Below are 17,793 nucleotides of genomic sequence, written 5' to 3'. Positions count from 1 at the left end.
TGGGTGATCCGTAGTGTAATGGCGTCGCAATAGGCATCCCTAGTTCCAGATGCCGAAGGAAGGCGAACTGGCTTTACCCAGTCAGCTGTCCCTAAGGGCAGTGTAACCGCCGGTTTCGAGATTTCATGTTGACGGCGCATTCAAACGGGGGGACTTATTGATGAAGTGGGCGACTGCGCCAAGGATGCACACACATCGATCAGGTGTTGTGAAGACACTTTGGAGCTCAGTTGCGAAAAGGCTGGAATAGTTTAATGGAGGGTAATAAAGTATTCTAATGCCCTTCCGCGCGAGTTTATGATCTCCACCGGACGGTTCCAGATCTAGACCTTGATCCAAATCTTTGTTGGATTCTAGGACCAATGGACGAGGATCGCGTCCACGGGACGGAGATGGGCCTGGTGATTGTTCGAGTGGGGCGGCGCTCGGTTGCTTGGTGGAGGCGATGCGGAGGGTTAACCTCAAGACGGTAGGACGATTTGAAAATTTCTGACTGGTGGACGGGGACTTCATGGTGCTTGGGAGGACAGATACTGTCTTAATCGCACGCGCGCGTTGCATTGACCGTTGGATGCAGAGTCGCCGGGACCGCGCAGCCTGGAATCCAGGCCGCGCAGACGCAGCAGCCTACTCTCTACGCCTACATGGGGAAAAAAACTGTGATCCACTCTGGGCGTACCATTACTCCAGAGATTTGCCAATTGTTGCGTTATTTGGATTGTCCTTGAAGTGTGTGAGACGACGTCTAGGTTCCCGCCATCAATCATAGTCTTCATGGCTGCTCTTACTGTGTCCTCTCCATCTCACGTCGCCTTATTTCTCTCCAGCTTCAACACTTGGTTACGCTGGCTTTCATGCTCGAGGTCAAATTCATACTTTCATTGCAAGTGTGCGGCGAAGTAGAGAGCCTGTGCAGTGTGTATCCGTCCCACTACATAAATTGGTCTACTCCAGATATGCGAAGCCTGCTTTGCGGTTTTCTCGTTTTGTGAGCCCTGTTCTGGAAGCGGTTCGCGGCAGTTTGCAGCTGAGGGCAATTTACCGAGGTTCATAGACTCATCGTAAAAGTCCGAAATCTGAGGTACCCTGACTAGTCCTGCACTGCCACTGTAGTCGACACATGACGTTTGTTTTTTAAACATGAGACGTCTGGTGTCGGTTCAGTTTTGCTGTACTGTGATAGATGCTCCTGTCAAGTGTTGCTGCGGTTGCTGTGGTGATCGTCATGTCGCCACGAGCGGATTGCTTCACATTTTGCGGTGCCCTCCTCGGTCTGTAATTCTATGATTGCTTGCTGCAGAATTTGCGTTGCGAATTAAGGATATCAACGTTGCAAGGTGGGTGCTACCTCATTAAAGAATGGTAGACGGTCAGGACGAATCCAGAAGTGAGACTCCGAGAGAAGAGGCTCCAAACTCCACACCTCTTTACCCTCCGGCTGCTTCTACAGTGCCAGACAACGAAGCTGGAGGAGCTCGCCGCAAGCCAGGCATCAGAAGGGTTCACAAATGTCAAGATCTTGCTTTCCTGGCCGTGTTTCTCGTCTTCTGCATTGGTTTCATCGTGGAGACTAGTTTCGGGTTCAACAAGGGGAATCCTCGTCGGTGAGTTGTGGTCATCATGTGTTTTCGATAAGCTTGCGGTTACTCTTCGGTGTTGACGCTGATATTTCCTTAATCGTCACTGCTTCTCATGCAGACTCGTGCACGGATTAGACTACAAAGGCAATGTCTGCGGCGATAAGAAGGCAACCCCAGGATCTCTGGAAGGACTTGGAGTTCTTTATTGGGTGAATCCTTCCCAGTTGTTCCTAGCAGGCGAGAAGGCCACACCATTTCGGGTCACTAATGCTAGAGGCATCTGTGTCAGGGATTGTCCAGTAGCCGGAAATGCTACCACGTTGCTTTGGGTCTGTGACTATCCGGAGGGATCAATGCGAAATATCTCGATGGCTCAATGGGCGAAGCGAAGCTATAATTATTTCGACTTGTTAACTCCCGACCAACAGGCGTCTTCCAAAAGGCTTGAAGGGCCCTGCTATCCTGTACTATTTCCAAGTAGTAATGGTATAACTGCAACATGCAACCTGGCGAGAAGTGTTTAATTAATGACATTTATGGCGAATGTCGTTGTACTTTTGAAATCGCGGGATTAATGATTTGAATTTCTGGATTTATGAGCAGTATTCTGGAGGTGTCAGCTGGAGCCCTTTCCATTGAATCAGACTATGCAGCTGTGGACGAGTCTCAATGGGTCCGCAGTTTCCTCTGGACCTCCTATTGTTATAGCGGTCGATCGTGTTTTGACCACTTCGATAGCTTCTCTAAAGGTAATTGAGCACTCTCCTGAATTTTCATGACAGTATATCTCTCCTAATTTGACTGCATTCAGACACTCCCAGAGGAGCTCCTATTGATCGTCTAAAACATGAGATTTAGTTAACTGTCTTCCACTCTTGAGCAGTAGTGCCTGCAATATATCTTGGCTCAACAAGAAGTGTTAATGGATTGCGCTCACAAGTACGTGCTTGAATGATGCAGCGATATATTGCAGACTTGGGAAGGTCGTGGCCTGTGTTGCTTTTATGTGGAGGCTTTGTCCCTCTTGTTCTCTCCGTGCTATGGGTTGTTCTCTTATGCAACTTCCTCCGACCAACGGCGTGGATCTCTTTAGCACTTCTTAATGTACTGGCCCTGCTCGTCACTCTATACTTTTACATCAAAGGTATGTCTCTGAATCCCAAACTACCTTGTTAAGCTGAAATAATCTAGAGAATTGCCGAATTCAGTTTCCATTTGATTAGTTATGTCAATTTGGTAGTTGCCGGCATACATGCCATCATCGAGTTCTCATAAGTAATCCTTGTTCCTGTTTTCAGTGGGCTGGATAGGTGCGGATGCCGTGAATGCTGTTATTGGGTTCAAATCCTCAGACTCTGACAATTGGGTCTCCTCAAGCGTAAGTCGCACTCTTCAAAATTAATAAGCAGTAGTCGACAAAGTTGAACCCTCAAAAGAGGACTGTCATCTATTGAAGGATTCAAATGATTGTTATTATTTCTAGGGTCTCACTTTGGTTGATTAATTCAATTTCAGGAACGAAGCCACTTAAAAATAGTCGCAGTATTCATCACATTTGCTCTTATTTTGACTGTCCTCGTGACGGTTGCTCTACTTCACCGCATTTCTGCTGCTCTGTCAGTCATGAAGGTGAGCACAGCTTACCATCTGCACTGATTCACATAATGATTTCTGTCTCATCAAATAGTTGTACCAAGGCTTTAAAGCTGATCCTCGATGGGCTTGCGTAATATCCTTATTCGATACACTGCAGGTGTCCTTACAATCCGTGGTTGCGATTCCCAGTCTGCTCATCTACCCTCTCATCCCCTTCTGCATCCTGGCTATCTTTCAAATATACTGGGTAGCTGCGACGATGTATCTTTTTAGTGCAGGGGAAGTCAAGCCCACAAGGTTGTGCTGTGGTTTTAAGTTCCAGCCCAGAAAACACATAATCTGGGCGATTTTATTCCACTTTTTCAGCCTCTATTGGGTTACCCAATTCGTTATAGCGAGCACCCTCACAACTGCCGCTGGCGCCGTCGCTTCCTACTACTGGGCGAAAGGTGAAACTGCGGTAAGTCTCCCGCCCTATCTTCGGACAAGAAAAGCCTACTTTTTCTAGTAGACGAGTCCCCCTAAGTGTTAGTACTTGTAACTCAAGACAATTGAATCTTTGGCAGCTTTGGAACGGAGGCGAGGGAACTAGCTGGAAGGGCATGGGATGGCTACCTGTGATTTCCACAGGGAAACATGTGACGAAATTCAACCTCGGGACAATGGCACTTGGATCATTAGTAGTCCCGCCTGTCGAATTCGCTCAATTCATTCTTCAAACGTTGAGGTCAAGACTAAGATCTGCCGAGATGACCATGCCCAATGGGGCAGTCATTTCCACGCATGGAAGGCCTGGTACATACTGCCTTGGCTGCCTTGACAGGACGCTCACTCATATCAATCGGAACGCTTACATAGTGGTAAGCTTACATCTCATTGAAACATACACCTAGTTAAGTATTATTGCATAAAACAAAGTGACGATACCTCTGAACATTTCGAGACTGATCCGTTTGCAAATTGGTAGACTGCAGTGTCAGGAAAGAAGTTCTGCAAGGCCTCGGAGAGAGCCACGTCGCTGGTAACAAACAACCCATCTAAAGTGGGCAATGTGTTCATAATCAGCGATCTCATAATTTCACTATGCAAGCTCTGCGTTAGCTTAGCGTGTGCACTCTTTGCCTTCTCCATGCTCGACTCACACCGATACAAGTCTAGTCTAAACCGGGTGTCATCCCCACTTTTCCCAGTGCTGGTGAGCCTCTCCTACTTCCCCCGAAGACCTTAACTCTCACAATTACTTCGAAATTTATAACAGAACTAGTGAAAGAGAGTCACATTCCAAACTGCTGACATGGTAACGGTGCGTCGTCTGTCTTGGCAGTTCTGCTGGGGATTCGCATACACTACAGCATCTCTCTTCTTCGCAGTTGCGGAAATCGCTGTGGACACTGTCCTTCTGTCCTACTGCATTGACGCTGAAGAAAACAAAGGCACTGCTGTTTTCGCACCAGCCTCGTTAGCGGAGAGTCTCAACACCTTCACCGAGAGCGAGGAAGCCCGGGCGGCCGAGAGGGACTTCCGAAAGAGGCGCAGTTCGTACTATGAGGAAGACAACGATCACGACGATAATGGCGAGAAGAAGGACCGATCTGGGGATACCAGCGACAGCGATTCAGGCAGCTCCCGAAACACATGATCCGAACACAGCCGCAGTTATGTCACGGTCCACCATCGTCGAACTCTAGCAACTAAGTTAAAGAACCAGTCGCCGACCCTCCGATGATGAACTCCATGAGTCCTTGGAAACATGAAGATACCAGAAGTATTGGCGAGGAAGGTGCTGCAGGTTGTGAGAGGTAGCTCATTCTTTTCTCTTCTGTGACGCCTCCATTTTCCGACCCATCAATGCAAAGGCCGAGTTGTTACTGTTCATTAGCATCGCATGGGAGCGATCAGGACCATCGATGAGATCAGGTTTTCCAAGTCTAGAAATGTTTTGGTCTCAGAATAGACGTTTGCTGTCTGTCGGCATCTCTGCAAGGGATTCTTATCCCACAGATCTATACCTTACTCTCAAATCTAGTAGGATTAGTATTATCATTATTATGAAGATTTTTTGTAAACAGCACGTTTAATTTGTAATGGTGAAAAAGCAGAATTTCCGGTACAAAGCCTTTTTGACCATCCGTGACATGTGTGCTGTAAGTGCTTGCCATTTTTTGAAAATGAAAGGAAGTTTCAATGTATATTTAATTGAATCCAGGCCAGCTCTTCGATTGTAGCCAACAGCGTACTGCTCACACCAACATTTTCCGCATTTAGCTCAGCAGCAACTAGCCTTACCTGTGTCAACGCCTGTTACATTCAGAGAGCAAGATTTCATGCATTAGTGCATCAATGCTTGTTGCACGTCCGTGAAACTTCACTGCTGAATTCATAGTTGTTGACATGGTCATCATTGTCATGACTTCTGCTAGCGATGGTGCAACTTAATACATTAAGCTCCACAGTAGCCTCTGCATCAACCCAGTTTCTTCATTTAAACGCCTTCTAATCCTTCTATTAATGTCTCACACATTCACCATCAAGTATTTGTACGAATGACTTCAATATAAGCTCTTTTCTTCACTGACAATTTCATTCTGGTGGACTTGCGGCAGAAGCAGAGGGATGTACAGATTTCCTCCCCCGAGCAGTGGACAAGTCTATTGGCTCAAGTCAATATAGTTGTCATGAATACCTCCACCGCTCTCTACTGCTACCATAATATAAAGTCCCTGGCGGAAACAATAGCTGCTTCGTAAGTCTTTGATTGCTTCTGTGTCGTCCAAAGAGGCTAGAGCACTGGAAGTTGTCGGAACAGTGTCGATCATACCGAAGCTCTCGAGACCAAAAAGCTCACATGCCTTTGTCATGATGATTGAGAGGCGATTCCTGAGCATGAATCCAGCAGCGCCGATTCAGCGGAGATTGCACTGGGTGGTGCAGACGCAAGCGGAACGTGCATACATGGGTGTTGCTAAAGCTAGCAATACGGTCCTCTAAGCCACAACCACCGATTCATTCGGGGAATTCTGAAGCAAGAAACAAGAAAATTGTGAATCAAGAATGGCAGAACCGCTTCCCTCTAGATACTCTGGAGAAATCTTCAGATCGGCAGAGCGTTCGGAGTGTCAACGTTGTCGTAACGCTGCCCGTCACCTGAACTGTTGATTGGGGTTGAACCAGTCCCAAGTCCACAGAAAATGGAGTCTACCCTGGGCGCCATCTTCTTCGACACAACAGATCATTGAAGGCGTATATGAGCTTTTCACATTCGATCCATCAGCCGCCTATAGAAGTGGCTGTAGAAAACAGGATCTACATCAAGTGTAACTCGAAAGAAGTATGTGATACACCTCAAACAATACATTTGTAGTGCATTTATTCGCTTAGATTCGAATCGCCTGATCAATGCTATTGAGGGAGATAATTTTGCAGAATGATTATAATGTGTGGTTGTGTGCAGGTTGAAACATTCGTTTTCTTGGCGTGGCTTTTCTTTACTTTCTTGAGTGGTTGTTGCGACCTCCTTTGTCATTGGTTCAAAGTTTGATGTCGAGGTGCCCTTGCAACTCACTCAGAGGTGGTAAGTGACACTGTCGAGGTGATAGCGTCTTCTCCAAGTGTGGTTTTTGGCATCTTAATTCCGGCCCTTCCTGATGAAATTGTGTTACAGTATATTTGGTCGCATTTGATTGTGCTTGAGGATCCTTTCTCCTTTTTTTGTTTGCAGCAAAATTCCAAGGCCTGGAGCTCTATTATCAAGGGTTAGCTAGAATGGCATGTTATTTACTTCCTTAAGTTTGACCTTGAAGGATATTGTTGTAGTTGTAAGAATTCATTCAAGTACCCCATTTTCTTTAGGTCTTTATTTTAGAATAGAGCTTGATTAATTTAGATTCTTCTTGATTAATTTAAATTACTCTTGAATGAAGATTTAAGCCTTTATAGGCGTGATATTTTGTTGTGTAGCATTGCCTTGAGTAGAAAAAAGAGGACAAGGAATAGGAAGAGATGTAAAGAAAAGGTGATGAATCATCTTTTATATACTAGTGAAGGTTCTTTTGAGGAAAATACTTATTAATGGATTTTCCATTTCAAAAGCTCTTTGATATTGTGAACCTCTATATTATATGACATTTATTGGAGAAGCATCTTAACTAAGGATTTTATAAAGATGTTTTCTTATTATTTACTAGCATGGATGTATGACACTTGAATCTCATTTTTTTCTATTTGTTCATAATTCTAGTGATGTTAGAATTTCATATGCTTAGTTCTCACATGCAAAATTAGATTTTTAACTAATTTAATGGAGCTTTGATTATTGTTGCGTAGTATTGTTGCTGCCTTCATGTCATGTCCTAGTTTGCTCATTAGTGTTTTCATCTACATTATTTTCCTTGCACCATTTGATAGTATTTGATATTCTACTTTATTAGTAGAAAGTGTAAATATAGATTATACTTTACTGCTCTAATGTAAGAGTGTTTCTCCTATATTGAATAATATCCTTATTATTGATTTTTGTTTATCTAAAACTTTGCTTCAATTTGAATTAACATAAGCTATGAATTTTTCATCTAAATTCATTGGGCAAAAGATGCCATAATCAAATATTCCCTAGACATAGTAGAGGATCTACTTTGTTGCTTCAAAATGTAGATGTTGTAGCATCAATATGAACCTACTTAAGCAACTAATTGCATATAAGATGTTTGGCCAAGTATTCATAAGATAGATGAGATTTTTTATAAGGCTCTAATAAGTTGTTTCTTCAATATATTCTGCATCCATGATTGAGTGTGATTTGGCACCTTTTTCTATTAGTATAGTAGATGCTATTCAATCCAACATGACAAACTTCTCTTAAAAGTTTTGTAAGTACATCTTTTGAACAAACAACATTTCTATTGCTAATTGTATCAACTTAATTTCTATGTAAAATATTAATAATCATACTTTTGATATTTCAAATATTTTTTTTAATTCTTTTTTGAGTAATTTTATTTTCAAAGAGTGATTCTCTCTTATCAAGAGGTTATCTATATATATAAGTACTATTCCCATGAAGTCTCATTCGTTGTAGAAATACAGGTTGTGATCAACATTGCTCCTAACCATGCTGAAATTTGTTAGAAAATCATGAATTTTTATAAACCATGCTTTGCTTATTTGTTTTAGTCCATAGATGGCCTTTATTAAGAAACATACCTTATTTTTGTCTTCTTTTGATGTAACTAATTCTTATATAAGTTCCATGTAGACAATTTTTCAAGATCTCTATTAAAACATCAACCTTGGCATTGAGACACTTGATGCTCTATCTTTTTTGTATTGCAATTGTTATAAGAAGTCTAATTGTAGGCCATTTTACAGCTGGAATAAAAGTGTTATAGTAATCAATTTTTTTTTTGTTCAAACCCTTATGCCATTAATTTGGCTTTTAATTTTACTACTTTAATATCAATAGTCATTTTTGTTTTGAACACCTACTTCAATGTTATTGACATTTTGTATTGCAAAAAGTTTACTAATTCTCATGTTTCATTTTTTTTGAATGTATTCTAGTTCCTTATTCATTGCATAAATCTATCCTATGTATTGTATTATTTCTTCTAAAGAAGTCAATTCTTTGATGTAGACAATATAAATATAATCTTCTAATCTTATCAATTTTTTTATGTGAGATGAGTAGCAAAGTATTGATGTTTTTTTTTTTAATGGTTGGCTTTGGTTGTACAACCGAGGTATATTGAATGTTGAATGTGGTTTGTTGAGAGTGTTCTAGTATTAGTGTAAGAAGAATCTATTGGCAAAATCACTTATTTATTTTGCTATGATTTTTGTGGTATATTTAGAGTAAATAATCTTGTAGTATTTAAATTCAAATAAGACAATGTAACCTTGGTTTGTTATGCTTTCTATTGAAAATAGATTCTTGGTGACTTCTAATATATAAAGGACGTTGTTGATCCTTTTTACTTTACTATTACATATGAATAATATATTTTTTCTTTTCTTAATTGGATGAATCTACCTACCAATGGATCATATATTTGAGTGCTCTATATTTTAAAGTTCAAACATGTGTAATAAGTGACATGTTACATATTTGCTAGCATTTGAATATAGATATGAATTGTAATCTTGTTGTTTAATGTCTAAAGACATCATGGCAACTTTGAACATATCTTATGCATTTGGAGTTTCTTTATGTTTTTTTTCTTCTTAGATTGCATTAATATGTGACTTATTTTCTTATTGTTTGAAGTCCTAGAAATCAGTCTCTTCAAAGGTTGATGATGGAATTCTTGAAGAAAAATAGTCCTATTCTTCACAGTTATTATAGTTTCTTCTTCACATAATTCTAAAAAGTTTTGGTTTACATTTGGCATTAAAGCTCTTCTTGGAGTATCAAGCTTCAAAAATGAATTGTTTGTCATTCTTAGATACATAAAATGTGCCATAGTACTTTTTGGGCCTTATTATGAAGAAAGCTTTGTATTGGGTATAATTTTCTTTTCTTTAAGCTTATTTAACGAGTAGTTTTCTATACATATGTTCAAAGGTGGGAAGTTGGTCTTGATATATCACAAATTAGATAAAGAGATTATAAATTTTTGGCAACTTGTAAGCATGATTTGTATAACTTGCCTATTTGGTACTAGATTACTAATGGTAGAAAGTAGAGTAATTAATTCCTTCACTATTTTATGAAAGCTTGTATTGAGGTTCCTTCCATCATTTTGATATTGCTTACCTTGTTGTTAAGAAGTAATGCTCTTGATCTATTGTGCTTTTAAAAAATGTTCTTAAAAGTCTTCTAAGAGGCATCTAGCTCATTCAAATCTGATATATACTACAATACATTGTCTTTTAGTGACATAATAATAATTATCATGGCTTTGTCTTTTCTTTCTCTCTCTAATTTTGGTGATATTTTTTCAAGTTCTACAACTAACAAGAAATTTTAGGCATATAATGTACCATTACTTCTTTTCTTTTAGGGTCATTGTCATTTTAATCTTCATCACTCCATAGTTGGATGTGCCTTCTAATTTATTGGACTTAGGAATGCAAAATGATCCTTCTATCATTTTCTAAACTAATACTACCTATATGTCTGACTATATACTTGTTTGTAGATGTATTGCAATCCTTCTTATATATTTGATGTAGCTTTTATTTTGGCAAATAGAACAATATTGCGTACATATCTTCAATGTAGCTTCCACAATGTAGCCCTTGATTTTGCCAAGCCATCTCTTAGGCAATTGTAGTACTCACTACTTTAGTTGATTAATTGGCTCTTGCTCTTAGGGTTACTCTCTTCATAGAAAACACTTAATGCCTTGCTTTGATACCATGTAGAAACATGATTTATATCTAGTATAACTCAAAAGAAGTATGTAATATACCTCAAATAATATATTTACAATGCATTTATGTACTTAAATTCTAATTGTGTGATTGATTCTATTAAGAGAGATAATTTTGTAGAATAATAGGCTCAATATAGTTGTAGCTTTATCCATTAAGTGGCTCCCTGTTTACTAGACTAAATAATTGAAAAGCCCTTGTGGCCCTGTTGAAACGATTTGATCCCCTTTTGAATGGATAACACTCATTTTACTATCAGGCATGTAAAAAGGTGATAATAACAACAGAAGACCTTGGGGTGCTTCCAACTCAGTTCAACTGATTCCACACCAGTCTTTGGAGATGGGTTTGATTGGAACCGCTTGAGGAGATTTGGGGAAGATTTGCATGACAACAGTGAACAGCAGAGAAATGGGTTCTTATAGATCTACAAGCTCTTAAGTAAGATAGACCACTTGTAGGGCCGAGGCTAAGAAAATCAATTTCTCAATAGCCTCTTGGCTGTGTTGGCCGGCACATTGCACACGCAACTCAGTGGCGAATTTAAAACATTACAGTGGGTTGAAACCAACAAAACTGTATTCGAATACTTGGTCACAAATAAACATCAACATTTCGAGATCGACTCAATTATTTAACCATCTGGCGTACATTCTCCATCAGTCATTGTGAGTGAATAACGCGTTGATCGACATGGAGTCTTCAATTACAACCAGAAGAAAGAGCACCACCTGGGGCCATGCTCTCCCTCCCCATCTTTCGAAGATAAAAAAATGTTCCTTAAGCAGCTGTGCGTTATCTTTAAGCCTCCTTGGTAACGTAGAATCAACCACTGTACAAAATTCTCGGCGTTTAACAATCGAAAAACGAACTTCAGCCTCCATTGAATTGCCAGATGCTTGACATGACTTCAAGCAGCCGAGACTCACCCCATACATGCAAGCCATGCGCTTCCTTACTAGTACCTGGAGCTCACGTTTTGATCCACCGTCTTGCCGGAAGCTGTCGCAAACTTCACACCCCAATTTGATTCTATAAAAGATCGTTGAAGTGTTTTGCAGATTGCAGCTTGCAGGTTAGCAGTGCGACGGGGGCTGGCGACTTCAATGAATGGTGATGACCAGTAGCAAAGCCACCTTCTCACACAAAACCAATATTCTTCTTTGTCCACATTGTCCTTCCGTGGTGACTCCTCTTCCAATTCTTTAACACGCAACATCGGCATGTTCCGGCATCTGTTCCGATGCCTTCTTCTGCAGTACCTGGTCTGCAGACCTGCGATGAGCTGCGGGTTAACACATGTGAGCACTAAATTCGGAATGAAGATCTCTTCAGACATAACAAACAACTCTTGCTCTGCCAGGACTATCTCCATGCAATCAGCAGCATGAATGTTATTGGGTTCCATTGCTAACACTTTCTGAAACAAATCTCGTGATTTTTTCCATATGAGTAACCTCCAACAGTTGTCGCTGCCATTTTTTTATCTCAGAAATACTTTCAAACGTATCCTTTGCTCGCAGCCAATCGTCTATTACCACTTCTAGATTCCATGCCAGAGACCGAGCTTCCACATTCATGTCATTCGCCCCGAGTCCCTTCTTCACTATTTCTAAACTTGTGCTGACGTGATTCGATCCAAGGACAAAGCTCCAAGCCGAAGATATGCAACCGCACAATCAGTATGCACATAGAGGACAAACTGGTAATATATTTATTGTTGTTGCTCATTTGTAAATACTTGTTGCCAAGCCAGTTTCAAAGCTAGTACATCTACCAAACCACTTCTCACCCGAAGCTATGATAAATCTTGATCTCGTCAAAACAAGACCCAATATCCACGAAACACTGGTCTCCAGTATTGTAGACCCATGTCCCTCCCCGTAGAGCCTGAATGTATCGCCTTTTTGGCAGACCACAGTTCACCTGCATCAAAGCAACGAACATAATTGTTGTGTAAAAAAAGCTGATGAAACCCACTTTCTCAACAGTTCACAGTTCCAAAATCCTATCCAGTGCTTGCAACCCCGATTTTCCAATCTCCCCAGATTTTGGATGCTCCTATTGCCAATCCACCGTGAGGTCAGATTAAGGCTTGAAAAGTCTTCAACTGTGCAGTGCATGTCTTGCAACATGGAGCCGCCATGTTGGAATCCACTCTAACTTGGCGACACCAACGGAGATTTTAGATGGACTGAACCTTTATTGAAAAAAAAAACACAACGTGGTCGGTTGCAACAAAAGCTGCTTCCGTAGTCTGTAGAAAACGTGGTTGTTTATGTGTATATATATATATATATATACATATATATGGCTAATTGAGGATTCAAGTCCATAGTGTAGACGAGGAAAAGTGTCGTAAGATTGGCATCTCTAGATACTTCATTATACCTTATAAACTACAATGCAATCACATTTACTATTATTGTGGGATTCAACAATCTTAAACCTTGACTTTACCCTATAAAATCTATGTAAATGTTTTCTGCTTCTAGGCAATAGCAAGCTAGAGGGAGATATTTTGGGCTTGAGAAACCAGCACTTCAATTTTTTTTTATGGGTGGATGAAAAGAACATACGGAGCGTTTATCTTCAAATAGTAGTTAAAGAATATTTTGGAAGTTTGTTGAGTTTATACAAATCTCACATCAAAGCAGAAGAGTTGTGTGTTAAGTTTTTGTGGCAATTAGGCTGTCTTAAGAAATTTAACGGTGTGGGTTTTCGGTGGCATTGAAACATCGAAGTTTAAAGACTTTATTCATGGTTGTAAACATCAATATGACAGGACTTCTAAAAATTGAAACAGTTCCTTAAAATAGCATACATGGAAAACAGTGAAATGATTTTACATCACCACATAAATTCAATGGAATATATATATGTACAATTCTAAATCAACGAAGAAAGGGATTGGGTAACAATGATCAATTCAAACAATGACATGAAATGACAATTCTAAATCAAAAAAAATAATATTATAAATAAGGCAATTGATGTGACATTAAAAAGAAGTACCAAAAATGATGCACACAGTGGAGAGTGACTAAATGTGACGACTACAAATAATTTAAAGGAAAGTTCTCTAAAAGCAAGGTATGAGACAATATTTGTAAAAAGTAGTAAATAAAAAGTACTGAAAAATGTCAAAAAGAAAGTTATTAAAAAAATCGTGTCCAAAATTGATGACCTTAGGCTGAAGTCTAACTTCTTTATTTAATACAAAAGATAAATTAATAAAAAAAATGAAATATTATATCAAATTAGAAAAAGATTTCATACTTTTTTGTGAGCCCTGAGCTTGTAAAATATTTGATTTGATTTTGTAAACCCCACAAAATTTATCAGTTGCATTTAAAAAAACTATAAATACAAACAATAGTTTTTTCTGTATAAAATACATATGTAAAATTTATAAATAAAAATGCTTTACTTTAAAATATTGGTTAATATTAAAACATCATGACCCTAAATTTCAAAATAAACATTCAAAATTCAAATCATAATAATATGAGTTTTACTTATTCTATCTACATTATACTTTAATAAAATAATAATCAATGCAATTTAAGTCCAATTAACTTAACATACATACATGCATGCATATTTATATTCGTCAAATACTCTCCTCACTTGGTCTGCAATTTTAATTACAATTTTTTGGTTTTAATATACATTTTAAATTGAATTCCGAATTCTTATGAGCTACAACTTTCAATCAAATTCAAAAATAAAAATGTTTATTAATAATGTTAATGGAGATAAAAAAGAAAAGAAAAGAAAAAAGATTAATCTGAAATTGAAATTAATTGCTAAAATTCCTCAAAAATGCTAAAATTCGATATTCTCAGTACGAAGTTTTACATGTAATATCATGAAGAGTCACAATTTGTTAACATCCATCAATCTCTTCATGTAATCTTCATTTACATGATTATTATCCACGATGTTTCGTAAAAGCAATAACAAACTTCAAAAAAAATGTATAGACAAGGTAAAACTACCCAAAGAATACACTTGATCCAATCCCCATCCGATAAATTTTCACAATTTGACTAAAAAGCTACAATTCAGAGTCAAAGCTGGGATTCAGGAACAACCAATGCATTAATTTGCATGAATGTTGTACTGATTGCTTTCAAAAAAAAATAAATTAAAGAGCAATACTAAAGGATCTTAGAAAACTGAATTTTTCTGTTCTTTTTAGAAGTTGTTTACTCCAATTCTTTTCACATACCAAGCTCATCTTTGCTTTTGCAATGCCTTGTATCTCGTCTCCGGAGTTCCAGTGTACTGGGTTCAACTATACTGCGCTGGGATGAAGAAACAGGCGAGCTTGTAGATACCCACCAGGACGACTTACTTCACAAAGAATCAAAGAGTTTGTCCCACCGTCAGTTTCACCAGAAGAGTACACAACCATCTGTCTCTGCAACCCTAACTCATGCTTCAAGCAATGTTAAGCTTGGCTTGGCAATCAACCTCAACAAAAAGAGATATCTGTGGAGTCGAGAGTGTCAAATTACTCGTCAGCAACTCCCGTTGGATAGAGTGCTCACGCCATTCAGTACAAAGAGAACCACACCATCACTGGAGATCACGGAGTTGAAATAATCCCTCAAGCCGTCTTCTCCATTCACAAAACAAACTGGGGTAGTATGATCACTGTCTAAGTTATACCACACGCCTTGCAGCTTCCGAATTGCAACCCAGTGCCTGGCCTGCCACATCCCTAGCCACTTTCTAGTGGAAATATTCACTATTATGCCCAGCAATCTGTCGCCATAATCTGCGATTTCTGTGAGTAAGGTCTCGGCTCCATTACGCCGATCGAACCAAACAACCTCCTTGTTTCTAGAGTTAAGTGCAGAGATCAACACGTTTGCATCATAGTTTCCTGTAATAGCGTTTCTGTGTGGCTTGAATATCAGAGAGAGTGGGTTTGGCATGTTGCGTCCTTCGAGATCAGTGGGTAAACCATCCGCGATGGAGTTGAGCTCGTTTCTGCTAAAAGAGTTTTCGCCCTGTACAGAACACGAGGAGTGAGCAAGGAATCAAAGTCATTTGAAGGATAGAGGGAAAGAACTAACTAAACCTTTTGCTTCAACGGAGTACTTGACAGTTGCTCAAGGATGAAAACATGTTATATGCCAAGACCATGAACTCATATCCACAACAATTCAACACGAACATTTGGTTAGGAGGCAAATGATCGATTTGAAATGTTTCGCATCTAATCCGCCTCAGGCTTGGATCTTGTCATTGCTGAACCTTGCAGCGAAATCTACTCCTCAAATTTTTATCAAATTGCAAGAATCGGAGCATAAGAGGTAAGAGAAAAGCGGACAGAGCCCGTAAAAGACCTGGAGAAGATTATTGAGGCAGTGCAGCAAGCAGAACTGAAAGTGCTGTCTCTCATGGTACAGGTTCCCGCTGCCATTGTTTGTGTCTGTTGCCATACTTCAGCAGCAATGAGGGGATTACGTGTCAGACTTTCACGACAATCGTTCTGTCTTGGTTTCAAGATCCTCGTCAAGATTCTGGGTCACCGTCCTCCGGCGACCTGAAACGGCGACACATTTCCAATAATCAACACAAGTGAATGTGGAATGAAGTCTAAATTCAAACGCTACACTTCGAAAGCATCAACTTACTGTCACGTATGCAGCAACCATCTTCACTTGACATCCATTGGCTCCGACAATCCAAGCACAAACGCCATGATAAATACTAAACTTTAATATCAAACCAATTTGCTGATAAACAGACCAACTCCGCAAGTACACATCACTACAGGCAATAACCCCATTCTTCATGATCAACGAAAACAAGCTTGTTACAGTAAAAGACAGAGAACTTGGGCGGTCTCTCTGTAAAGAATGCTGCCATCGTAGAAAGACAATGTCCCAAAAATCCCGATCGCAACATTAAGAAACCAACAAGCGGTAGCAGCGATACCACGTCCTCCAGCTGCACATACATCTCCACACAGAATCGGCAGCGAAATGAAATACCTGCTGAAGTCCAGCTCCTCTCTCAAAGCCATGATCCAAAACCCACCACCAGCACTTGGTCCCTTGCAAATTCCGCACAAACTAGTGAATCCCTCTCGCGAATCAAACGAGCTGAATCCTACCTTCCGTCCGTCAGTCCTTCCGTCACGCAACGACACTCTGGAATTCGCTCACCTTGAACAAAAACCTAATTGAGAAGAAGACAGTAGTGCCAGCGCTTGTTGGGTCGCGTCAGAACCAAAATCACTCACCCACTGGTGGCGGCGACAATCTCGTGGGTATGCACGCACGATCCTGTTGGGGGGCTTCTTGGTCTATCGAAAAATTGCAATTGGCAATTGGAATTGGAATTGCACAGGGGCGGGGGGGGGGGAGCTGCCTTGCATGCGAGATTCCTATATCGCCCCCTCACTCATCGTTCCTCCCTCGAGGCCGCGGTCCGGCTCCGCGCGCAACACCGACTCTCGGCTCTGGATGGATAAATTATTAGATTAATGAACGAATTTTGTGGATGAATGAACGCATTCGTGAATGAACGTCTGGATGGATTGATAAATAGATGAGAACCAGTGGATGGATGTGCGTCGTAACCACACTTGAAAGAACTAAGTTCCATTCTACTTCAGAAAAAGTAAGTGTGAAAGAGTGCGTTTTCTTCTTTGGAAATATCTCATGTGGCCATGTCTCTAGAATATTTGAGTGTTTTTACTTAATTATTAATTTATTTTTTAAAAATAAAATTTGACAGGGCACTAGTGAAAAAAATTGGACCAGTGAATAGAATTTTCAGTGATCTTAAATTACAAAGAGCAAGACAGTTGTAGTTTATTTGAAAATTGCAACTAATATATGAACAGATGATGGAGTAGCTGTACGTAAGCAAAATGAGACTTGGCCATTTCATAAAAAGGACAAAAAAAAATTACCAAGAGAGAAGAAAGTATACACAATATATATATATATATATATATATATATATTCCAACAATACTAAAGATTCTTTCAAAGAGTTGAAGCCACTTCCAATCATGAAAAATAAAACATTGCATCAATAATTTGTTCAACAAAAACTTGTTTCACACACCAATACAATCAATTCACAACACAAACACAGAAAACCCAACTCCCCTCACTCCCCACACACAACACCAATCATCCAAGTATTATTATTTAAAATCCCCCCCCCCCCCCCCCCACCTTCCCATGCATGTGGTGTCCTCCTCCTTGTCTTCCATAATA

The 17,793-nt window shown here is 39.7% G+C and overlaps 2 protein-coding genes across 4 annotated transcripts; one reads left to right on the top strand and one right to left on the bottom strand.

Annotated features, from left to right (window-relative positions):
* The first annotated feature begins 822 nt into the window (after nt 1-822).
* Nucleotides 823-5,290, top strand: LOC112290269 (choline transporter protein 1). Its single transcript, XM_024536390.3, has 11 exons — nt 823-1,081; nt 1,301-1,604; nt 1,699-2,066; nt 2,184-2,329; nt 2,541-2,724; nt 2,879-2,958; nt 3,096-3,209; nt 3,334-3,636; nt 3,743-4,036; nt 4,144-4,371; nt 4,501-5,290. Exons 2-11 carry the CDS (start codon nt 1,360-1,362, stop codon nt 4,813-4,815), a joined length of 2,277 nt encoding a protein of 758 aa, XP_024392158.1. The 5' UTR covers nt 823-1,081; nt 1,301-1,359; the 3' UTR covers nt 4,816-5,290.
* A 9,268-nt stretch (nt 5,291-14,558) lies between these two features.
* On the bottom strand, nt 14,559-17,002 carry LOC112290550 (josephin-like protein). Of its 3 annotated transcripts, none has more exons than XM_024536921.3 (3): nt 16,556-17,002; nt 15,905-16,104; nt 14,559-15,565 (listed from the first exon to the last, which is right to left on the bottom strand). In XM_024536921.3, the coding sequence occupies exons 2-3, from the start codon at nt 15,998-16,000 to the stop codon at nt 15,071-15,073; spliced, it is 591 nt and encodes a 196-aa protein (XP_024392689.1). In that variant the 5' UTR covers nt 16,001-16,104; nt 16,556-17,002; the 3' UTR covers nt 14,559-15,070. The 3 variants fall into 3 exon arrangements, with proteins under 3 accessions (XP_024392689.1, XP_024392690.1, XP_090111507.1); XM_024536922.2 differs by having other exon boundaries at nt 16,807-16,932; XM_090255381.1 differs by lacking the exon at nt 16,556-17,002 and having other exon boundaries at nt 15,905-16,153.
* Between the last annotated feature and the right edge of the window lie 791 nt (nt 17,003-17,793).

This window comes from Physcomitrium patens, chromosome 13, assembly GCF_059467195.1.
Source record: "Physcomitrium patens ecotype Gransden chromosome 13, ASM5946719v1, whole genome shotgun sequence".
NCBI lineage: Eukaryota > Viridiplantae > Streptophyta > Bryopsida > Funariales > Funariaceae > Physcomitrium > Physcomitrium patens.
This window is presented reverse-complemented; position numbering and strand designations above follow the sequence as displayed.

Bases quoted from the DNA above. Each gene is read 5' to 3' on its own strand.
- LOC112290269 (XM_024536390.3), top strand. From the start codon at position 1,360: ATGGTAGACGGTCAGGACGAATCCAGAAGTGAGACTCCGAGAGAAGAG. The intron at 2,067-2,183 runs GTATAACTGCAA...ATTTATGAGCAG, and splicing joins ACTATTTCCAAGTAGTAATG to TATTCTGGAGGTGTCAGCTG. The intron at 3,637-3,742 runs GTAAGTCTCCCG...AATCTTTGGCAG, and splicing joins GGGCGAAAGGTGAAACTGCG to CTTTGGAACGGAGGCGAGGG.
- LOC112290550 (XM_024536921.3), bottom strand. From the start codon at position 16,000: ATGGCAACAGACACAAACAATGGCAGCGGGAACCTGTACCATGAGAGA. The intron at 15,566-15,904 runs GTCTTTTACGGG...TGTTCTGTACAG, and splicing joins GCCTCAATAATCTTCTCCAG to GGCGAAAACTCTTTTAGCAG.